At 42.0% G+C, this 25,511-nt stretch overlaps 1 protein-coding gene across 11 annotated transcripts in view; it reads right to left on the bottom strand.

Annotated features, from left to right (window-relative positions):
* Pkp4 (plakophilin 4) overlaps positions 1 to 25,511 on the bottom strand; it is a 208,290-nt gene that overhangs the window by 53,268 nt on the left and 129,511 nt on the right. For all 11 annotated transcript variants that reach the window (XM_060390208.1, XM_060390216.1, XM_060390210.1 and 8 more), the window contains one exon: positions 9,946 to 9,980. In XM_060390208.1, the coding sequence (XP_060246191.1) occupies positions 9,946 to 9,980 (35 nt within the window). The remainder of the gene's footprint in view (positions 1 to 9,945; positions 9,981 to 25,511) is intronic.

The following is a 25,511-nucleotide window of genomic DNA, read 5'->3' as shown; positions in this document are numbered from 1 at the left end:
GTTGTTTTATCCTTTCCACAATATACACCTCCAAAAGTATAACACGTGTAAAACATTTGCTTAGAGAAGGTCTTTGGTAAGGAATCTGAAGTCATTAAAATGGCTCTGCTTTATTAAGCCACATGTCACGCTGTTAGACTGCTTGAGGCAAGGGAGGTCAGTACTGTGTAAATCACCATGGAAACAGGAATCCAGAGATCGGTGGTGGTTTTTGCCAAATAACATTACTGTAACTAGTCCTTCACAGCCCAGTACGCTGGCACCTCATGCTGGGTTCTCCTCGCTGTTCTCTCTGTCTTCCGGGCTGCTATGGGGTTTAAGAGACAGCAGTTTCTAACAGTTCCTTCCAACCCTGTCGCCCGTGAGCTGAGGAAGGCAGCATGGGATCTTCCCCATATGCTCTGAGGCTCTCACTCCCTAAACTACCTCAGATGCAGAAGCAGTCAACTTTCCACAAGTGCAGAAATGCTTTGGGCCTCCCGTACTCAGGAGCAAAGCTCCAGCACAAATTTTGGCAGAGGACCTGGGCCTGGCACCAGAAGAATTTCTATTTTGTACTTTGTGCATCCCTACAACAGACATCCAGGAACAGATGGGAGATCACCTGGAAATACTTTAGGAGTTAAAGTTCAAAACAGGGTGATTGATAGAAACAAGAAACACAGAAATGCTCCCTCGTGCATGAAAAGGAGGCTGACCAATATTTTAAGAATACTAGAGATATATACAAGCTTGCTGACTCAACTAAAAGTTACTGTGTACATATCATACCCTTTGAGGGCTGAACTTTTAATGGAAGTACAGACTTAAAAGAGAAATGGCCGAAACCCATGTTTCTTGAAGTTATTTCTAGTCTGGTTCTCTTGACTTTGTCTAAGTGATCATGAATATTTATATCAGCTTTTAAATATTCATGATGGCTCTGAAATTTTGCTCATCTAGAAAATGTTAAGCTCTAGGAAATAGAAAACCATTGATGAAGTACTCATTGATGAAGTTCACTTTAAACTGCTTTGAAGATCACTTAGTATGCCCTGAAGTTCTTGGGTTCTTTAGGCAACCCTAAAGGCTTGCCTGCCTCTGTGCCATTTTGTGTCTGAAGCAAACTTTGTGCCTGTACACCGATACAATGATGCTCTGATCCATACAATGACACCCAAAATAACCTTAATTTTATGCAACACCAGAGAGATACCACATGACAGATACTTTAAACTCCTGAATTTTATCCTAAAACATGAAACCATAAAAACAATTTCAAGAAAATAAAAAGGAATAGTGGTTGTGTTTCCATAAATAACCATGCCAAGGTGAGTGCTTATTAGCTATTTTTAGTCTGTGTAGAAATTAAAACACAGATGCCATACCTGCCGGAGCACATGCTTCGTAACTATAAAAGGGAAGTCAGCAAAAGGAAGAAATATAAAGTGGGGAAGGAATGCACCAGACACAAAGTTTACCAGCTAGGTACTCTGAAGTGGCTGCGGTCCTTGGATTCATATTGAGAAAGTTGAAGAAAAAATTAAAAAAATTAAGAAGCTAGGTGTGGCGGTGCATGCCTGTAATCTCTGCACTTGGGAATCTGAGACAGGAGGATTGCAAGTTTGAGGCCAGATTGGCTATAAAAGCAGACAGATTTCACATAAAAGGTAAGGGATTCACTGTGATGAAAAAAATTTATTAACCTACAAGGAAATGCAGTCAAGAACTTGAAAGTCACTCTCAAATTTTTTTTCGCAGAAATACTTTATTTCTTTTGGAGAAAGTTGTTATCAAACATAGAACTAATGAGGCTGGAGAGATCACTGTGAGGGCTGGCTGCTCCTCCTGAAGATCTTAGTTTGTTTCCAGCCCCTGTGTGAGGAGGCCCACTCACTATTGCCTGCAAATCCAGCTCCAGGGGTCTGATGTCCTTTTCTGAGCATATACACACAGTTAAAGAAAAAGTCTTAAAATAAAAGAAAGAAATGGGAATATCTGAAATTGGAAAATAAAAGATGCTACAGGTTTCTTTTGATAAAAGAAAGGTATGGTGGGGTACTTGGAATGGAGGCAGGAGGATCAGTGTAAGACTATCCTTAGTTACACAGGGAGTTCAAGGCCACCTTACGCTATCTGAGCCTCTTTCTCTGCAAACACACCAAACCAAACCAAACCAAACCAAACCAAACCAAACCAATACACCTGACTCTACAGGAAGCTATGAAGAATGACATTCCCTATCAAAGAACATAAACAAGTCTTCTGAAATAAACCTTTTCTACTTTTCTCCTGGCTATCTGTATAGGTAAACCATGACATTTCAATACAGTGTATTTACAAGAAATGAATCTAGAACTGTGAAGGCAAATAATTGCTTTAAAACTTCTACTTTATTAAACATTTCCTGCCCCTTCCACATATACTGCCAAATATCAAAAGCCTGATTATTTTCTCCCTATTCATTTGACTTTACTGGGCACATGTAAAGTCAACTACAAATTTCCCCCATTTCGTTACCCTGTGTCTTCTGTTGATTTGTTTTTGAAAAGCTCTAATCTTTCTGGCCTCCTGAATTTCTTACTTCTGAGTACCAATGCCCTATCACTTACTTAATATTCATTAATCTTTTAAATACTTCTTTCTAGGAACCATGTTAGTGTTAAAAACAACGGGCCTAGATGGAGAGATGGCTCAGTGGCTAAGAGCACTCACTGGCTACTCTTCCAGAGAACCCAGGTTCAATTCCCGGCATTCATATGGCAACTCCCATCTGTCCGTAACTCCAGTGCTAGAGGATCTGACATTCTCACACAGGCATACATGCAGGCAAAACAAACAATGCACATAAAATAAATAAATAATAATTAAAACAAAAGAAAAACAAAGCATAACAACGACAAAACAGTAGGCCTAGTGATTCAGGCCTATAATCCTGGTTACTTGGAAGTCTATCACAGGAATATCCCAAGTTCAAGGCCTCTGTGGGCTCCAGAGTGAGTTTGAGTAGTTGAGTCCTTGTTTCAAAATGAAAGCAGAAGGGGGCTGGAGACACAGCACATAGAAGGTGCTGGAGAGATGGTCCTGCTCACACAGGTCCCAGCTTTATATATACATAAGAACAGTGAAGCAATGGGTTCTGCTGACTGTGATGACGGAACAGTCCAGTGTCTCTCAGCTCTGCAAGGTGGGTGCTTCCTCTAATCCAGCTTTCTGTCTGAGGCTGATTTCCCCTCCACCCACATCTCACAAAGAACTTCTCAAACTGGCAACTTTTCAGACGATAGTGGTTTTTTTTTTCCTGGAACAGAAAAACTGTGAAATTGTGATTTGTAGCAACTTACATTTCACAAGTTATGGCCAGCATGTTAGCAACAACCAGTGATCACTGACAAAAGGACTCACTCTGGCTTCATAAGCTTCTTTCTGACAGCCAGAGTTATAGTTGTACATTAAAAAACAAAACAACAAACAACAAAACAAAAAACTCCAAAACAGAATTGATGTGTTTTTCCTCTCTCTCTCTCTATAAAAAAATGCTACACTCAAATGTTTCTTTTCCTGACAGTGCTTATCCTGTGAAAGAGTCTCTGTGCGCGTGTCTACATTCTCTGCCCTTGATTATTTTGGTATATATTTTCTTGGATTCTGATGCTATTTTCTATTATATACTGCCTTAAAAGTTATCTCAGGCTTTGAAGGATTGTAAGCGATTGTACAAATATGTAACATGTTAAGAGACATGCCAAGGTGAGTGATGAAAATGATATACTCGTTACACAGAAACAGAAAGCAGCTTGGGAAGACACACCCTCTGAACTGTTAGAACAGTTATGAACTGCAGAACATAGGCTACTAGAAACGTGAGACTAAAGAAAATACAAAGCAGAGACAAAACAGTAAGCTCTCTTCCCCGTAAAGGACAGAAAGGAGTGACCTGATGTTTCAGAAAGCGAAAATATGACGGGGAGGTAGAAAATGCTGAGGAATGAAGAGGGCAAATGGCAAAGAGCCAGGGAAACTCAGTGTTTCAGAGCTCTGTCATCACTTTGCAGGTAAGTGGAAGAGACCCACAGGATGCAAAGGGGTTGGTAACTTCCACCTCTTCCTCATCCTCTGGAAAGTGACTCTCTCCAAAAAGCCTGCCGTTCTTAGTAAATACCACCCACCAAACAAAGCCAGATTTTCCTGAGCCGAGTTACGGAGAAAAGGAAATCTCTCTGCCTAGCGCACCCCGTGTTCCTCCCTAGGTGCTGCAGGAAGGTGGCTATTCAAAACCAAAATTCAGCAGCTGGGCTCCGTTTTGGCACTTCAGCAGAAGGTAGCATCCTCAATATCTCCGCCAGGCATCAGCACTGTGCCTTGCTAACAATTCACCTTCTTGCTGGAAGGCTTTTAAAGGGATGAACTTTTCAAATTGAATCTGTAAACTTTAAGGAAGGAGGGGAAAAAGGCAGAGAAATTGTCTGCAAGTAAATGCAAAATATAAAGATAAGAACAGTGACAGACTTTCAGCCCCACTCTCTTCTGTGTAGCCCTTTCTTAGAGAGGGAACCGAGGAAATGAACGAAGGTGTCCTTTGTTGAGGCCAAGTCAAAAACACAGCATACCGAAGCCCTTTGAAATATTTTTCACATGTTAAAGCCACCCCTGCTCATTCTGGGCAAAATTTTCACAGTATATTCTGTCTGTGCTTACACACACACACACACACACACACACACACACACACACACACACAGAGTTAATACAATAAGGTTTACAGAGAAAAAAACACTAAAACCATCATTTTATTCCAAATATTAACTTACACTCAGATTTATAAAAGGGCATCTATTATCTGATGGAAAAAGGAGTATAAAAGAATCAGATTTTAGTTTTATTCATAAAATCAGTTTTCAATTTTTCTGCCCTGTAGCTATAGCTTACTGTAATGGCCACAGTTTAGATGCCATAAGCACAGCTAAAAAAGCAGGCAGATATCAGAAAAACACAATTAATTCTATGAGGACAGGACAAAGAGCAAATACTGCAAGTTGTAGCTGTTGTATCTGAAAGCAAAGGCTGCCCTGAAAAACAATAAATACGAGAATGTAAGGCCTGGGTTGCAGTAAGTTTGGGCTACAGTGCTGGAAGAAAAATAAGAGGCCAGGATGTTTGGAGTGTGGAGAGGGACCCAGCTGTGGTGAGGGCAGCTGAATTGCTGCAGCTGTTATCTTCCTGATGCTGCTGAGATGGGGGAGATAATGTGGGCCGCATTTAATTGCTATGTATTTAATTTAAATACATTTTATGTTTACACATGCGTGTATTTTATGTATGTTTATAAATTTTACACATAATGAGATGGCTGCACTACCTACTAGGGTGATGAAAGTTAGAAGTGAAAACACGCACACACCTGTACAACACTTCTTAAAAAACTTAAAGAATAATATGAAGCCTATTAGTGGATATTCGCTACTTGCTTATGATGCAAATCCTGAAGATGGTGATCAAAGTATGGGGATAAGGGAAGAGTCAAGGAGGTCCTAGACACTGCTTCTCCCACTGTACATCTTTATCTGTCTGTGCTGTGCATCACACACACATCTGTCTGGTGTTGGTAGCTCAAACTCTCTAGCTGCCCTCTAGCTCAGGAAGCCAGGCAGCAGCTGCTGGGAGGAAAAGAATGGCAGAGAAGACAGGTCCTACTCCATCTCAACTTGGGACAGCATTTCTGTCACAGCGTGTATCTTCCGGCTTCCAACCAATATGAAGAAACTCATGCCCAACCCCTGTGCCTACTCCAAGACTCTGATGAAGTCAGGGACCCTGTTAGCGAGCCCTCGGAACGAAGCAGCCATTCAGCATCACCAGCCTCTGGGGCGCTCTGCTCTCCCGTTAAGCCTCTCTGACCTTCACTATTTATTTTGATAGCTACAGGTTTTCTGCTTCCAGTTCCCTAAATGGAAATAGCTGGCACGGGTTCTGCTCTCCCCGCCAAAGGCTGACGCACAGACACAGCTGTTCTTGCTGGACCATCAGATAGTAACCCTCTGATAGGAAAGAGGAACCTGCTGACTCTGAGGGTAACTTATATTTTCCAGGGACAAAAGACTCTAAGAAGCTCAATCTCACATACTTGAGGGAGGGAAACGGAATCCAGTTTGTGGGAAAGTAACTTGCTTACATACGGTGAAGACCTTAAGAACATTATGTGTGCCTTACATGTTTTTCTTCCAAAAAATCTAGTAGATACATTTTTATATACTTATGTAACCACAGTTATTTATAGCAAAATCAGAAAAAAGTTATAATATCAAATAATACAGACATATACAGATATGGAACATAACAGTTGTCTTTTCTGGCATCTTTCTGCCAGTGATGGTAGTTCTATCTCTGCTTCAATTCTCCACTAGATCTGAAGAGGGCAAGGCTTCTGCTCTAAATGCTGGCAAACTGTGTGTTGTAGCCATTCAAGGCTCTTAAGAAATCCACATTATGCAACACTAAAGGTGACTTTATAGAGGAATTTCATACTTAAGAATAGATACTTTGCATCTGGGGAGGCAGAGGCCAGCCTGGTCTACATAGAGAGTTCCAGGCTAGCCATACATACAGTGAGACCTGTCTTTAAAAACAAACAAACAAACAAACAAACAGCAAAGATAACTGCATATCAATGTTCTCAAGTATGCTTGAAAGGGCAACTATGCATAATACATAAAAACTGAGATGAGATTAATTTTAAGTAATTATTTTATATTTTCCTGTATTTTAAAACATTTCCTGATGGGTATGTGTACAGCACATTTAAAATTGAGAAGGAATTTTTTTAATAATAAAAATATAGGAAGGCAGTTAGTAAGATTAAAGTACAAGCTTTGCCATTCTCCACTGCTTGAAGAACAAAAACCAGAAACCAACCCAAGAAAAATGATACTGGCCATCACGGAAGTGCAAATAAAGAATTAGTAACTGCTACACCATATCTGATAAGATAGGTATAGTAAAAAAGTCCCAAGTGTGGAAGGGGATGGGGAAAGACCTTATTTATCCTTTGCTGGTAGGAATGTTACAAAGGTACAGCCACACTGGAAACCACCTTGTCAACTGTTTAAAAGTTAAACGCTGAGTTGGCAGCTAACTGAGTGATAGGTAAACACTTGTCATAGATATTCATAGCAATAGCTCAGAAAAGAAACAAATGCCTATCGACTCATGAATGGATAAAGAAAATGTTCTTCACTATCCGAAGGGAAGACTGTTTATCAACAAAAACGGAATGCTGACACAGGGTGAACACTGAGAACAGGGTGCTCGGCGAGAGGAGTCTATCGTGAAGGGCCACGTGATACACAGACCCATTACCTGAGGTATCTGAACGGGCAAACTCATGAGGAGAATGGTGGCTGCTTAAGGTTAGTGGTGTTACGTGGAAAATGATGCTGCCTGGTAGGATGTGTGTGGAATCTTTACAGGTAATGACAATGCTCTGAAATTGATGGTGGCGATGAGCGCACAACTCTGAATATATTAAAAACACGGAAATGTGCAGTTCAAATGTGGGAAGTGTAGAGCATGTGAGTTATATTTCATCTCAATGAAGTTATTATATCAAAAAGATAGAGAGAGCTACAAGGGAAAAGTATGATCAGAGTTTACATCATACATGTTAATCTGCAATAAAGAAAATCTTGTAAAAGTTGAGCATAGTGAATCCCGGTCATGACTGGGCTGAGCCAGACAGTCTGGGCTGTGATTCAGTGAGTTCCAGGAAAGCCTGGGATGCAGAGAAAGACTGTCTTAAACAACAGCAGCAGAACAAGCGGAGGAAAAGAACAGGAGGAGGAGGAAGAGGAGGAGATGGGCAGCAATGACAACTAGCAATGGTGAGATGTATAATCCTGGTAATGTCCTGTCAGGCTATCAGGAGAAGTTCAACCTTTTGATGTTGCCACATGACACTGTCATCTACCAAGTTCATGATCAAGAGTATGCAACCATGTTTACAAGGAGAAAGAGAGATATGGGACAGGGGAGGGAGGAAGAGAGAGAGAGAGAAGCAAACAAATCCATGTTTTAAAAAAATTTCCAATTTTGTGAGTGGCGCCACTCATGGCCATTTTGGAGTACATGAGATCGCTGTCTGCTGGACGTATTTTTAGCATAAGGGTTTCAAGAGCACTGAGTAACATACCTAAGCATCAAAATAAGTTCATCAGAGTTTTAAAAACTTATGACATTTTGTAATTTTTTCCTAAGTATATATTTTGTTTCTTCTTAAACTGAGGGCATCTTTAATATCTGCTATTGTCTGAGCATTTCTCGGTCCTGGTGCAGAGAGGAAAAAGAAACTTCACAGGGGCTTCAAATTCACTTGCGAAGCTAATGCACATGCCCTCAAGCCTTCCTCTGACATTTATTATTCATTCATGTATGCAAGTATTCATTTGTTCAGGTGAGCAGGGCAGACATGGGTCCTGCCTTTTGTGATGACCCGAAACTGTGACAAAAGCAGGGAAACAACACTGGTCCCAGCTGACCCCCAGGGCTCCTCGGGTTTCAGATCATCTCTGATTACCTCCCAGGAACAGCGAGCCGGGCTGTTCTCAGGGTTCCAGCCTGGCTCTCACTCAGATGGTCCAGTCGACTGCATTCTGGCGACGTTTCGACTGTCTGCTCAACAGGAGTGCTTTCCTTCCCACTGGACGGGGGCTTTGCATTCGCACCTTCGCATTCATACCCAGTTACTGAACGTTCTCATTTGCTCATCTACCATCAAATCCAGCAAGCCCAATACCCCAGTCCAAAGCATCTCGAAGCCCCCCCCCCATCCTGACTTTCCCAGGTTTTCAATGAGGCTGCCCTCCTACACTTCCCAAGACCTCCAGGCTGTCCTTGTCGTTTGTCTGCATCAAGCCGCTCTCCAACTCCTCAGCAATAGCCTAGTCCAGATGTTCCCACCCCAAATTGCGCAGAACGTTTCCAGCTGGTCTTTCTTTGCTCCATTTTTCTTCCCTCCAACTCATATCTATGCAGTTTTAGCAGAGAGACTAAATATGCCTGCTGGGCTAATTCTGCCCTCTAACATCTACACATCTCTCTTTGCAAACCGCTTTCAAACATTCCCGCACACTGCTGCTACTGTGTGCTGTCTGGTGTGAATGCCTCCTCTCCAGGCTGGTGGAGGTGGAGACACTGGCACTTGGTGCTCTAATTTCTTCAGGGCAAACTCTAGTTTTTGCAATGCGGTTGCCTTGCTCGCCTTACAAACACCACGTGGTGTGACAGTGGGTCAGGTGTGCTGTTTGCTAAGCAGGTGTGCAGCTCCAGCATATGGCATGGATGCTTGGTTACCACATCCTGAGCGAAGACTGCACATGACCCTTGTGAGAGTGACAGGCACTCTCTGCAATGTAATTCATTCTTCTTGTGGTAAGTTTAGGGAAAAAGACACATAAACTACTGGACCACATCAGGTCTAGGAGATATTTTACACGACAGTATATAAAATGAACATTTCAAGGAACTCTAAGTAGGAAAACAATGAAAACGTTGATGGAGACCAATAATTAGTCTTTTTTACATTAACCCTTCTGGTGTCCCCTCTGTTCCCTTCAGACACACAGTTGATATTAGGGGAACTGCTGTGCAGTGCTGTAACTTTCAGGTATGCACAAGGATGAAGGAACCACAACTATATAACTGTAACTATACGAGGGCGAAGTAGTTCAGTCTCAGTACTGCCAGAAGCTCTGCTTTGCTTACTTCACCAAGACACAGGAAGTTAAGGAACAAGCTAGGCAGGAGTTAGGGCTTTAGCTCAGTGCTAAAGAGCATTTGCCTACTGTGCCCAAGGCCCTGGCTTCAGTCCCCAGCACAGGGTTGGCGGGTGGGTGCTTGCTTTTTTTTTTTTTTAAGTTGTATATCCAAAACAACAACAACAAAACAATTTTTATATAATTAAAAAAAACATACCTGTTGATCTCCAAGGAAATGATTTTTCAGTTGAGCTAAAGAAAAAGAAAAAAAAGAAATGTTTTGTCATAGAATTTAACCATGGGCTTATTTTGCATTCCAGCACTAACTGTTACATCTAATTATAAAAGAGTATAAAAACCTCAAATAAAATTCAAAATTACACATCTAAATTATTTTTCAAACTGTATTTTTACTTGGAAATTATACAGAGAGAGAGAATAAGGGAGCATATTAACAGAGCTGGTATTTGTGATGTTATAAAACAAGTGCAGCAGATACATTTAAAAAGACTCCAAAGCCATTGAGAAGCTCACAGGAAGCCACGAGAGACTCCAAAGACACGTAAGTTAACAGGAGCAGCTTTCAATCGAAAGCTGACTCATAAAAAGCTCAAGTATATTTAGAGAACAGTACACTAAAAAAAAATCAAGACTTACAGGGCAGGGCAGTATTTGAGCTATAGAGTGTCCTTTTCTTATAAGAATGGTTCTCAACCTGTGTGTGTGTCATGACCCATTTGGGGGACTGAATGACCCTTTCACAGGGGTCGCCTAAGACCATTGGAAAACACGGATTTTTATGTTATGATTCATAACAGTAGCAAAATCACAATTAGGAAGTACAATGAAAATAATTTTATGGTTGGGGGCCATCACATCATAAAGAACTGAATTAAAGGGTTGCAGGAAAGTTGCTATAAGCTACTTGCTTATAGCATATGTATTTTAAAAACAGTTTTGCGGGAAAACATATCTGTGCACCCTTTTGCCCTTTTCTGCCATGCACCAATTAGGACAGGACAGTGTGGTAGAACATAGACTCGATGATTAAGCATTTGACCAATGTAAATGAAAGTATTTAAGATATGTATTTCCATTTTGAATCCATTGTCTTCTTTATCTCATGCACAATATTTTATCAAAGTGCCATAGGTAATTTGATATTACAGATAAAAACATGTAGGCAACTAGAAATGCTGAGATCAGACATATGATGCTATGATGTCAAAACCAGTGCTCCTAAACACTGAGACAGACAGTGGACGGACACACATGGATGGACACACATACACACACACACACCAGTCAAAAATCAGTCTAAAAAAGATAAAAAGCAAAGTTATTCCTTTGGGGATAAGAACACAGACCTTTTTTTCCTTAAATAATTTATGAAAAAGAGCTCTAAGTCTGGGCTTAAATAAACCCTTTACAAACCGAAGATCGTGGAGCTGATGAAAGGTCTGTGTTCTGTCAGAGCAACAGTTCTACACTCCCAACTCCTTGATATCTTCTCTAAGATCTAAAGGGTCGAAGGGATTTTTGCTGGGTAGAAACATGTGTGATTCTCCCCTTTTCCATTGTAGGCACAGCACTCACATCCCGGAAGCCGCATGTGGGGTAACTGCAGCCGTGAATGGGGCCAATCAGCGACTGCTCGTTTTGTCCAGGCTCCAGGGTGCTGCTCTGGCTAATGTGCTCCCACCCATTTCAAAAGGGATGGCCTGGGGTGGAAGGGGAACCGAGCATATCCTCGTAAGTCTGTTTGTCTTGCTCCTGGTGGCAGGGTCACCACTGTTTCTTTCTTAGCACGGATTTCAGTTTCTGAGTATTTTTGTTATTTAATTTTACTCCCAAAATTAGTGGTCCAAACACTACGCCTGATAATGCTTCACTGTATAATTGCTAAAACAATTACATCTATGTCAATATTAACACATGCTGCCCAACAGACTGCTTTCAGAACGGCTTGCTATATATAAGCACACGTATCTTGGGACTACCATGGGATTTTACTAAGCTCCAAGTTTTTTTTTTTTTTCAATTTATTCACTTTATATCCTGATTGTAGCCCCCTCCCTCATCTCCTCCCAGTCCCACCCTCCTTCTCTTCCTCTATCTGTCATCCCTCTCCCTTAGTCCACTGAAGTGGGGGGGGGTCCTCTTCCTTTGCCATCCAACCCTAGCCTATCAAGGCTCATCAGGACTGCCTGGATCTTCTTCCTCTGTGGCCTGGTAAGGCTGAACCGCCAGAGGGAGGTGATCAAAGGGCAGGCAACCTAGGTCATGACAGAGAGCCCCTGCTCCCCTTACTAGAGAACCCACATGGAAACCGAGCAGCCTGTTTCTCTCCTTGTGGAGCTCCTGTCCCCTCCAGGTCCTTCTATCCCCCACTTCTTCTCTAAGAGTCTGGAATGCTTTATAATGTTTCTAATCTTTGCAGCTACCAACCTTATCATGCCACTCGTCTGGGCTCCTGCTCAGTGTAGCGGAGGCTGTGGCTGCCTAGCTCTCTGTGCCATAGGCCTAGCATCCTGCCTGGCACCCGGGAGACACTTAAGACACAGTGTTAATTCCCAGGATGGGAAAAGCACCACGCAGCACACTGCTCGGGTAGTGGGGTAAATATTGATGAAGGGCTGCAACTTTCTTCACGCAGATTAACTTATTTTGCGCTGTATCACGAGGAGGTGCCAGCACCTTCTTCTGTGGCTTTTTCTTTTTTTCTTTTTTGAACAAAAAATAGGCAAATAGCACTGGGCTGCTGAAAAGACTGCGGGTCTCCTAAATACCACAGAGCATCCCTAAGTCAACGGGGACCTTCAGCTAAAATCATCTTCCCATTTTTATTTTTAACCTATTTTTATTTAAAGTAATATATGGGACTCATTAGGAAAATAAGCGGACAATGAACATTAAAAAATGAGCCCAATTGCCAGGGTTATTTCAAAGACCACATTATTGCCCAATTATCTCAGCAAGAAATTGACAGTGTTGGGTCGTAAGCATGGTATGTGTTCTTCAGAATAGCATTTTTCTCTTTTGAAAGTACTCACTTTGACTGAGTCTCAACCCCTTCACTCTGTGGACTGAAGAACGAATGCACGGAACCTGAAATACTGTTTAATACAACCTGTTCTGTTTTAGGGCTGGTGGAGGCAGAGCCATGGTAGAGACACCAGAGGCAGCTTCAGCCTAGAAGGAAAGGCCTGCTTCCTTCTCCCCTCTTTCCACCGTCTATTCCTAGAAACACTTCCCAACCAATGCTGGCTGTCTACCATGTGTCTGCAGGCTCCGTGCCCAGAAGACTCCGCCCTGGCTCCCTTTCACGTCCCTTCTGAAGATGCCAAGCAGATTGTGTTCTAGGAGCTTCCACTGGAATGTGGAAGACATTTAACACGCGAGGACTGAATCATCAGCAAGAGTTTTGTGTCAATAGGAAAATATCGTCATAATTCCAAACAACTTGACTATCAGCCACCGTTTCCCATGGACCGTTTATGTTTAGAATTCTCCAGGTCAGGGGATGAACAAGTAAAAAGAAGCTTGCTGGCAAATTAACCAATCAAGACTTTGCATTTTAAGTAAAATATAAGTTTTTTTTTTTTTTTAATTTTAGGTAGGGACTATACATTTTTGTGCTACATAAAATATGTAGCAATCACTGTAAAATTTTAGACACTTGGGATTAGTTTTCACTAGTTGTACATTGTGCTTGAAAACCCTTCTGAGTTTGGTCTTTTGTCAGGAGTCAGGAAACTTACCTGCTCGTACTCTGCCATGGCCAGAGGGCAGTGTAGGGAGCAGGCTACAAGAAGTCATGTGAGAAGAAAGTGGTGGTGACTTGTTCTGGCCATGGACACACCCATTCCATGGACACTGCTCCTGGCCTCCTAGATTTGGAGGCTGGCTCATGCGCATTCCCAGAGATTCAATGAACTGATGTCCAATCATCTGTGTTTCAGCTTATGCAAACCAGGGAGGAAGGCTTAATGGTAACTGAAAATCATGACTGGCTTACCATAAGACTAACAAGCACATGAAGGACCTGTGAATTAAGTCCTGGGTTTCCAAGCCCACCTCATGCTCAACTCATTACAGTCCTTTCCAGGAAAGCAAGTCTACTCTAGTACCATGGCTCACTGAACCTGAAAAGCAGGAGTTATTTCACTGCCCAGGGCCATCTGAGTCTTCTTCACTCACGCAAATGCTGCAAACACATGGCCCTCACTTAAGGTGCCCCACTAGACTGGGACATAGATTGGCATCTATCCCTTCATCCTATGAAGGCTGGAACATTCTCTCCATCTTTCTCCTAATCAGTCTTCATGGCTTTGGTTTCTTATCCTTTCAGGCCCTCTTTCCTGCTGTTGCTACTGAGTTTTACTGAATGACAATAAATGGATGTCATTCTCCCACCACTCATGTACAAACAGACCCACGGAAGACAGAATGCAAACACCTGACAGTGGCATAGAAAGTCCTTCCCACTTGTATCCTGTGGTTTGCCCTTTCCCACACAAACCTACATTCCAGGAACTTGCAAGTACTTGAACTTGCCTCATATGCCAAGCTGCTTCACACTTTGAATGCTATTTTGGGAGGAAGAATGTGCAGGAAGAGTCTAAAAATTCTTTTAGGAATTGTTCAAATGCCAGAGCTGCTGTCCAGGTACCAAGTAACTATGTGTATGTGCTATGTACAGGAAACTAAGCAGTCTAGTGAAGTTTCAATTCACTTGTGTCAATCTCAGAACATTCTCAGAAGATGCTCTCCCTCCCCTGCCTGATGGGAGCCAGCCTGCGTGGACAATGCTGGGTAAGCAACGTGGAGGCCACAGTGAGAACAGAGTGGAGACACCCAGAACCTCTGCCCTGCCACTTCCCTCACCCCTTTTCAGGTTCGCATCTGTCACTCAGATGCAAAGAACTTTCAAGGGCTGACAAAACTAGCCACGGCTAATAACAAGTTAAACTTCACTCATGTGAACTGCTGCAGAAACTGGGTTCTCTGTAAACACAGCACAAGCAGGTCCCCCTGACTAGACTGACTGCACGCTTCTTGATGGCCTCCTCCTTGGTGACCTTTAACGTTCTTCAAGAAAAAGAGTGATTCCTTGCTCCTTTGTATCAAGGCCATGTCCAATCACTCGCTTTTATTTTTCTACTTTCTATGATGATTACTGTGGTATTTGTTCTCGGTTTCCATTACCAGACCACAGCTCTTCTAGGGGAAGAGACTGTGCCTTGATTCCAGCCAGAATTGAATAGGACACTGGAATGTCTGCCAATCGAAATGTTGGGGGTTGTTCAGTTTTAAAGTAAATTCTAAGTGGTCTTCAGTCATTTTTACAAAAGAGGCAGATTGCTCATTTTGGGATGCAGTAGGTTTCTTGAAGGTTCTTGGCTTTTTGCTGAGAACGCCATTTTTAAATATACCACCTACAGAAAATGTAGGACATCAAAGCATTTACTCCAGTGCCAGGTGACATTTCCCCGCGCCATGACTCCCATCAGCCAGGGCATGGGCTCACTCTATACCAGCACCTGGCGTGTCAGAAGCAGGCCCTCCCTAATGCTACAAACAGCTGGTGTTCCGAGAGCTGCTACCGCCCACCAATAGTAACTGTCCACTCAACCAGCTTGTTTGCCTGTGCTTGGGGGATCTCTGCTGCTTGGTGAAAGGCAGACTGACCAGGAAAGGCAGCTTCTGCATTTAGACACATCCTCTGAGCATCAGAATACGTAGAACATCAGATAGAATTGAGCAGTAGGTCTTGATTATTCTTCCCCAACAAGCACAGACACTCCCCATCCTTATGGTAGGCTACCTAAGTAAAAAACAGAATAGAACAAAACAAAACAAAAACTCCAACAAATAAAACAGATGACAGGGAGCTCTGCCTTGCCTACTTGAAGAACGAAGGAGCTAGAGGGCAAATTGATACCATCAACCCCTACGGAGCCCTGAAGACCCTGGTTTAAAATAATTCATTGGCCAAGGCAGAAGGAACTGGCTGTAGTCTGAAAGCAGTTCTTGGCCTTTAACTACACTTTGGGGAAAATCTTCCGAAGTTGCTTAGTGCCCATCCACAGCTTAACAACCAGTAACTCTTCCTGCTCCTCATGTCTTATCTCCCAAGTGCAGGAGCCATTCGACCCGCCTGCAGCTCGGCTAGCCAGAGACCAAGAACCATTCTTCCTGGCTTCTCATGCCCTTAACCGTTAGTCCCCTCTCTTCTAGAGGCAATTCCCAAAATCTCAGTAAGGAGGGAAAGGGAAAACTTGCCAATAGGCCAGAAGTCACGATTAGCTAGTTTGTATGTTATGAATTTGTCCATGAGAATGGTACATGTTCGTTCATAGTCTATGAGTCCTAACAAATGAGACAGGGCAAGGGGTCTCTTCCTAACTATGACTGTGAGCCGAGGGTGATGCTGAGGTTAAGGAAACTGTGCTCCCATTTAAGAATGATGCCCTTCACATAGGACATCAGACAGGAGCCTTGAGCTGTCCCCACTGGCAGACAGGCGTTTGCTTAGGTCCATTCCACTCCAGACCCACAGAGGGCCAACAAGGCAGCTGGAGAGGGCAGACCAGATACTCTGAGGCCTGCAGCTGACTCAGGTATTTCCTTTCAGCAGCATTTGACCCAAAAACCTGGTCGCACTCTCAGAATGTGCTGTCAAGGTTTCAATGTTTAAAGAATCACAAGCAGCCAGGGTGGCAAAGTTCAGTCTTGGTTTCCTTTGGCTGGTGGGTTTGGTAAACTGTGTGGCCATCCACTGTCTCATTTCCACCCATGTTGTTTTCCAGTCTCGATTTTTCATTCTCCCTTAAACTCATGCCATACACTCTACCGTAGCTTTAGATCCCCTTTTAACAGCTCTCTAAAACACACTTCGGAAAAAGGTTAAGATATAAATAAATAATATTATGACCGGCCTCCCGAAGAGAAGACGACTCTTTGATGCTCAGTGCAAACATTCACGGTGGAGGAAACACACGGGGCAACAGAGGCGAGTGCATTTTAGATGATGTTAAATATTCTTTGACAAAAGCATTTTGTGTGAGTGCTTTAAATCTATGAATAAAAGATTCAGAAGACCATATGGGAAGGGAAGATCAAAGACGATGTGTTACTAGACAAAAATGAGACAAACAGTTCCCTGTGGCATCCCTATAAATTACACAGGAAGTAAGACTTCTGCTGAGGCCCACCCCACAACAGGTGTCCTGATTAGTCAAAGAAATCCAGAGGGAAGGGTTTTCTAACATCTTAGCTAACATTTGAAAACCCAAAGGAAATGGAAGGAAAACAGTAAGATGGCTAGCACAACGCCAGACTCTTGCATGGATTCGGCCCATTGGACTGATGACCCCAAATCAGGCAAAGGGTCAGCTTCTGAATAGACAGGTAGAGGGGAATTATCTGCGTTTATGGCCTCAAAAAAATGCAGCTATTCCCTTATTTCTTATCCTCTCAGACCTCCTGAGGACAAAGAAACAGGAAGGAGAAAAATTAAGTTCAAAGCAAAAATGACATGTTCACATAAAAACGTCTTTTTCTTTTGGAGTCAGGACATTTATGAGTGAATGAAGGTGGCAATGGTAAGGGCTAGGAAAAGATACTTCCAAAAAGGGAAAGATGAGAGGGTTCCTGTTTTTCTACTGTTCTACATAAGATTAAACAGAACACCAATTCGGGACTCAGCTGTACAGACCTAAGAAAAACACTGGTAGCCATAAACTTTCTAATTTATAAAGCTGTTTTGATGCACACAGTTTCATTCTGTAGTTTGGAATCTAGAATGCTCAGGAGGGCAGGTGAGATTGCCCAGAGGTTAAGACAGCTATCTAAAGCCTGTCAACCTGAGTTCTGTTCCTGGAACCCATATAAGGTGGGGTGAGAGACACTGTCCTCTGCTATTCATGTGTGCCACGGCATGTGTGCCCGTCCTAGGTATTATAGATACACACCTACACACGGAGACACAGACATACACACACATGCACACCAGAGGCTGACATTTGGTGTTTTTCTTCCTTCCAATATTTTCTACCTTATTTTCTGAGAAAAGGCTTCTCAGGAATTCAACTCTCCTAGCTGGCCAGTGCATCCCTTCGGACTCTCCTGCCTCCCTTCCTAACGCTGGGATCACAAACATGTATTGCAGCACTTGACTTTTTAATGTAAATTCTGGGGATCTAAACTTGAATCCTTACATTTGCACAGCAAATGAAATCCATATTCTCAGCTTCTGAAAGTCACTTTAAAAAGGAATTCTAAGACTGCACCTAACCAAAATATTTATTTTGCTAATAATTCACCAGTTTAGATATTCAAGAGCAAATGACTGGGCTAGTGGTTCTGCACAGCTGTAACTCCACAGCTTGGAAGGCTGCGGTGACATTGCCCAGTGTCCATCTAAAAAATAGTTCATGCCTACTGGTTAGCCAGACCAAATAATTTACATTTAGATCTTATGAAAGGTGAAGGTCCCTTAATTTCTAAGAGAAACTTTGCTCTAATTATAAAAATAAAGAACACAGCACACTTTAGATTTCTGCCTTGCTCCTGCTTCTTGCCGCAGTCATGTTCTCAACTCTTGATTTATAGACCGGGGCTATAAGAAGCTATTTCTGTGCTGAGGGAGAAATGAATTCACATGTGGGAGGAGGAGAGATCATCAATAACTGTCTGGGGAAAGATCGGGGCCTGGAGACGGTCGGTCAGTATCTAGCCACGGCTGCTCTCCTCAGCATCTGAACCCCAGATGAGGGGCTTCAGTTTACAGCTTCATCCCACAGCCTCAAATCCACCCGCCTCCTCTACCCCCTGCTGACCACTGTTTCCCACATAAGTGCACAGGATTTCCAACTATCACAGGGGGTGGGTGGGGGCATAAGGATGAATCACAAGGGTCTCTTAAGCCCACTTTCTGACGGCCAGGCCCTTCCAACAGACACAGGGAGTACCCGGTCAGGAATGTTTTCAAGCTCTAGTGTGAATGCCCAGCATGTTTCAGAGAAATGTGAATCCTTAAAGCAACATTAGTTTATAGTTTACAACATGACAGAGGAAAGAGCTCTTCAGCTTAATCTTTCCCTTTTACCAGTCATGGCCATAAGAAAGGCTACGGAAGACATGGAACCAACTGTAAATTATAACATACAAAATTTAAAACCAGGGCTCGTAAGATTGCCAGGTAAATGCTTTTGCTGTCTAGGACTTGAGTTTGATTCCCAGGACCTACGCATTGGAAGGAGGGAACTGACTTCTGTAAATTCTCCTCAGCCTTCTACATTCACGCTGTGGGGTGTCTTATGCCCTCAAACAAATACATGTGATAAAACATTGAATTTCAAAATCAGGGCTAATGAGCACTCTCTTTAACTTTCAGAAGAATACCCACTCCACTACAAAATTTTAAGAGTTTTATTAGGAAATGGCAAGTTCTAATAAATTTTATTAAATTGGTATGGAAATTTAATAAAAATGCAATAAATTAGAACACAGGTGATATGAAGGGGAAGAGGAAAATCAGGAAGGAGATTTGGGGAGGCCAAGGAGGAAGGTTGGGTAGAGTAGAAGAAGGGTATTAACAATACAGAGGTTTGGAAAAGCCATACAAAACCTATTTACACACCCACGCATGCACGCACACTCATGAGCATATGAAAGAGTTTACCTGGAGTTACCCTACACAGGGGCTACTGCCTCAGAAGCTGGGGGCTAGCAAAGGAAAAGCCAGTTCTAGGTAAGGGATATCCCTCTGTCACAGGTGAGAGTGTCCCGGAGAGCTCAGAATAACATTAGTTACGCTGCTGCTCTTGGTTCCCCAGCAGAACTAGACGGTGAGGCCTTGTTGCTGAGAACACCACAACTTTGGCCGTAGGACATGGAGAAATAATGCTGGTAATGACCTGGAAGCTTGCTCTGTGTTGGCTAGCTTTCACAGCACCAGACGGTGCCATTCAGGCTGCTGGAGATGAGGGGTATGCCATTAACAGCCATCCCAGCTGTGAACCTGCTGAGCTACCATAATGACAGGCATGGCAAGATATGTCCATGGGTGCAATAACGGCAGGAATGTTATGGCATAGCCCACAACTTTCTGATGGAATTTAGGGCCAACTCCACAGGAGGAAACAAATGTCTTGTACTGTAAATCTGGCCAAGACTGGGGAGTTCATGGGCCCCAGGGGCGAACCTATTATTACTTTGTTAAATGGACCTGTATCAAACTGTCTCTAAACTCTTATCTCTATGCCCATTGATTAGTGCAGCTCTCCGCCCTCATCAGAGTCTTTGTGCAATGGAGGGTGGTTAATGCAGAAACCTACAACTGGCCAATGTGCAGAGAAAAGGTGTCTGTGGGGTGCTTAGCCACTAATGGGACCTCTCTATCGCATCTCCTCTCCTTGAGTCGCAGGGAGCATCAGAGATCTTAGAGGGGCAGAAATCCTGTAAGAGCCAGAGGTCAAGGAGGACCACGGAAAAATGGCACCTTCTGCACATGGCAGGTCTGTTGCCCTCATGAACTCACAGCAGCTGTGCTTACAAACGATCACGCAAGTCAGCTCTGCAGCCTGGATGGTAGTGGCATTTCCGAGTCCCTACCCCTAAGGGAGGAGCTGTGGGTAGCTGATGGCTTCTGGGGAAGGGAGATTAGTTTTCTTTAAGGGCGTGGCTCCTGGTAAGTCAACATTCCAGCGGATGGTGAAACACTTATGAGAGTACGGGTAGCACATGTGAATTACAAAAAAAAAAAAAAAAAAAAAAAAAAAAGGACATGAAGTTGGGATGTGAAAGGATTGGGGTGGATCTGGGAGGAGGAGAGAAGAGTGGGCAGTGAATATACAGTTCATTTATATGCATCGATGACATTCTCAAAATTAATAAAACATCATTTTAAAAGGCAAATAAACACCATATATAGTGAATTTTAAAAACAATTTACTGAAAATTAGGGGCTAAATCATCTGACATTTTAAAATCTGTTATGCAACACTTAAAACATAAAATAATATAATGGATCACCTATCCAATTTTACCCACCTTCAACAAAAGTGAACATGTGTTAACATGTATTAAATCTATATCCACTTATTAAGTCTATACTATAATAACATCACTCCAAAAATTTAACAAGAAAATTCATACCATTTAAAAATACTATATTAGTATTTAAAAACTATTTCTTTCAGTCAGAGCTAATGTAAGGCCCATCTATAGTAAATGGCTGTTTGCCTCTAAAAACCCTCGGTCCTGTTTGATTTCATTTGCTTTGTAGAATCCCTGACAGCCTGAATCTAATTAGCTCAGCAGCCCAGTGCCATTTACCATGCTCTTCTGTCTCCTATATTTCCCAGACTGGTATTTAAATGCAGATGCTGAGGCAAATTTTGGCAAGCAGGTACCATGGTGACTCTTCTGCATTTCACATTGTGTCGAACTGGACCATCAATTTCGGACTTTTAGCCGCCTCCCCTTCAGTGTCAGTATGTGAGGGAGACGTGATTCAGGCGTGCACACACTGTCACTTTCACTGAGAAATGTGCCACGTTTCAATTGAGAGCTTCAGCAGACAACAATGTCATCATGGCCATTGTTTTGTTTTGTGATTGAGAAGAATCATGAAAGGTTCTAACATGTAAACTTACTCTGAATGTACCACCCTCTTCAATAATAGGAGACATACAGCATGGCACTGTTTCATATCCTACTCAAAACTCATCTGACTGAGAAATATTTTGTCAGTGCAGTTCAGAAAATAAAGGCACACTCTACATTCTGTGCCTCCTGTGTATCAGTGCTGGTGTCACACTGGGAAATACAACTTGGATTTGTTGTGGCTCCAATAGCATTGCTGATAATACAACTAAAGTTGGGATCAACCAATAATTGACCCAGACTGTAGCAATGATCATAGCATCCTAAAATACTAGATAATGCTTTTTTTTTTTTTTTTAGAAAAAAGGCTGGCTCACACTCCATCCCTAAGGACAGTTTTGGTCGAGTTATAAGCAATCTATCCATGCAAACTAAATGTTCTATCAAAGCTTTTGGTGGATGCTAAAATGTACAGTTGTTCAATATAAGAATTTTAGCTATGAAAATCTGTAGCCTACGGCTTTTCTCCCTTTCAGTTTTAGAGCATTTTCTTCCCTGTTTAATTGTGAAAGAATACAAGCCCAGGATAGAAAATCTATGCAAAACCAGATTAGATTGATTTGTTATTAAGTAGATCGTGAAGCCTCTTGGAGGACAGCTATAGGAACAATTCAGACATTACAGAGCTGGCAAACGGGTCAGGATTTTTTTCTTTCCCCAGGGTGACACACCATATTCATTTTTACAGCAACTTGATTAACTGCTGAGGATGCGCTAACGGGTGGCCGTCACTTTTAGGAAGATAATCACACTTTCAATTTTCTTTTCCAAATATCATTGGACTAGAGCAATGTTGAGCAGTTTTCTGAAGGGCTCAGGAAACACTGCCCCACGCACATCACTCTGTCTGCTCTGACTGCCCAGCGTTGACAGTGACCATCTTTTTAGCTCATGAAGATCAAAGGGATTCAAGTGAAGGCATGGTCACACTTTCTGCCTAACACAATTGACAGCACAAGTTGCCCTGGCTGAAGTGCTGTTTTTCAAGGTTGTCTTCCAGAATTTCTGAGCTGGTATTTACATGGCTTCCCATATCACGGCTTTGATTAATTAGTAGAAGCAACAACAGCTACTGCGGATTCAGGTGGGCAAGCACAGTGAGGGAGGCCAGGGCCGTAATGGCTTTCCTTCTATAGGGAATGTAGGTGCACAACAGTCAACCAGGAAGTGGGAAGTGGAGGTGGGGAGCGTAAGTCTCTCCTAACTACTTATCGGTACCCCTGTGGAAAATACTATTGTTATGGGAAAATGACAACAATTAAAACCAAATCAAACCAAACTGGAAATCAAACTCTACTGAGCATTAGTAAGATAACGAGTCCTAACGTCTCCTAAAGCAACTGCCAATCTCGCGAGAGTAGCTCAATGGCTATTCTCTTCTGTACCGTACTGTAAAACACTTTTTAAACCTAACATATAATAAGCAAGGATAGAGCCTGGGTAGCCAGTGCATGTTGAATACAGAACCATCACAAAGCAATCCGGTGTCTGCGGCCATGCTAAGCACTCCAGTATCCACAGAGTTGCACAGTGATTGCCTTATTAGAGTGGAAATTTCTACGAAGGGGCATACAGATTTGTTGCGCCAGGCTAGGTCCAGGTTTAGTGAGACACTGTCATAAGAGATAGCGGGTTATCAGATGTTTTCTGGCTTCTGCACACACACAATCAATTCCAGATAAACTGGGGATACAAATATGAAATATAAAGCTATAAAACTTTAGAAGTATAGGAAACATCTTTTAAGAATACATCTGGGCTAACAAGACGGCTCAGGCTAAAAGTACTTGCTGCTAAGCCTTAAGAGTTCAATTTCTAGCTGGGTGTGGTGGCGCACACCTGTAATCTCAGCACTCAGGGAGGCAGAGACAGGTGGACTGCTGTGAGGTCTGGGACAGCCGAGGCTACACAGAGAAACCCTGTCTCGGGGGGAGGGGTAGTTAAATCCCACAGAGTAGAAGCAAAAACTGACTCCTCAAAGTTGTCCTCGGATATAGGAAAGTTATGCTTGGATGTGCACACAACAACGCTACCACACACACAACATAAATACACAAATGTAAAAACATGTTTAAGAAATGTACGTTGGTTATGATGCAAACATGCCAGTTCTAAGAGTGTGTGTTTTGGAGTCTCACACATGTGAAACAGACGATACTTTCAAAAATGCTTATTGTTAAAGGGGATTTCGGTATTGGAGGTTATTATGTTAAGTAAAATAACAAAGACAAACACATCATGCTTTCACTTACATCCTGGGGCAGGAAAAGGGGTGGGATGGGTGGTACTCCAAGCAGGATACTGATGTGGGGCTGAAATGGGTGAAAGGGTAGAGCCTGGCTGACAAGAGCTAATCATATATCTAAATGGCTCACAGAGAAGGTGTTCAGTATCTCCCCAAATAAATGGTGTGCCTAAGGTGACAGATAGATATGCCCCTTAGTCTGCTCTGATCATCACTGGGAAACATACAAACACATGATGTAAATGCATGATATATATTCAATGTTAAAGATACAAAAAATCTCAATGGAACATTCATTTTAGTTTAAAAATGTCCACTTTTTAGTATTTTTAAATTTCAACAGAACAGCTGAACAGCTTAATAGTGTGATATAGCAGATAAAAATAAAGCTATATGTATCAGCGTGGACATATCTCAGGAAGAAAAGGCAAAATGCATAATGACATAGAATATATTACTTGTGTATATTAGTTAATACCACACAGTTTTATGTATGTTGGTGTTTCGGCTGCATGTATGTGGACATACCACATGAATGTCTGGTGCCTGAGGAGGCCAGACAAGGTGTTTTGGATCCCAAGAAACTGAAGGTACAGAGCTTGTGAGTCACCCTGTGGGTTCTGGGAATGAGACCAGGGACTTCTGGAAGAGCAGCCACTGCTCTTGACCACTAGACCATCTCTCCAGCTCCTACCTCCCACCTGACATGCATATTTAAAAAGGAACAGAAAATGCTATCCACGAGTGAATATAAAGTGTATTTAATGTAAAAGTACACAAAGTACATTAGAAGACAACATATCAGTGATTAGCTATAGTTGAATTTTGCGTTTAATCTTTTATAGAAAAAACTTAAAGTCAATATAAGAAATTCTCAGGAATTTTGAATGCTGGCATAAATATTCACGTTTGCCACAACTCACTCTAGATTTGGTGTTTTAGTGTTTTAAAGATTACAAATACTGATAACTTCAAAGTGAGAGCCATAAGAGAACAGAGTACTTTAGACTACAATTGTGTTTTTGGTATGTTGAAAGTAATTACTGATTCCTATGTCAAAAGTAAGTTCTTTTTTTAAGAAACCTAACATCCTACAATCTTTTATGAAATCTGTTTTAATATACTGTGCATGCATATTCGTATAGATTTTTATAAACCTAATGACTCAGAGGGAAAGCTAACAATGTAATTCTTAGTTTGGGTCAATAACTCATTAATGTCAAATAATTTAGGACTAGTAGTTATAGAATATAAACTACAAAAACTGTAGAAAAATAAAATAATTTTATCTTAAGTAACACTTTCTTAAATTAGATAACATGGTACATATACTTTACATGCATGCGCTTCTGAATCTTTAAAAGGTATTTTCCTCTTCATTAATTAGAAAACAAGTAACACAGCTGGGGTGCTTTTATATTTAACCAAAGGTACTAGAATAAAATTAAATACTCTGAAATGCTAACTATAAACCATCTGTATTTGTGGTTCCTCCCAGCTACATCACCCACTTAATATTTTTAAAATGCTCAATCTAAGAAATGGTGAGTTCATTTGGGATAGTTATACTCTGATTAAAATGCTTTGCTATATAATGTTCTTGATTCATAAAAGATTTATTTCTCATAAAAAAATATCTGGCTAATGTATTACTTGTTGTGTTATTAGTTAAAAGAGGTGTCTAGGAATACCGTCTGCATGCCCTCGGGCTTGTGCCCTGCAGTCTCTGTGATCTAAGTTTAAATCAAGTGTGCGCAAGAGCCAGCCATCCCAGATAAAATTCGCTTGTGGCTTAAGTGACAATAAGAATTAGAAATTAAAAAAGCTGCCTGGAAAAATGGTGCTGAGCTAACTGCCCTAAAAAT

This window comes from Meriones unguiculatus, chromosome 8 (genome assembly GCF_030254825.1).
Source record: "Meriones unguiculatus strain TT.TT164.6M chromosome 8, Bangor_MerUng_6.1, whole genome shotgun sequence".
NCBI lineage: Eukaryota > Metazoa > Chordata > Mammalia > Rodentia > Muridae > Meriones > Meriones unguiculatus.
The sequence above is the reverse complement of the archived record's forward strand: the minus strand, read 5'-3'. Positions and strand labels throughout refer to the sequence as shown.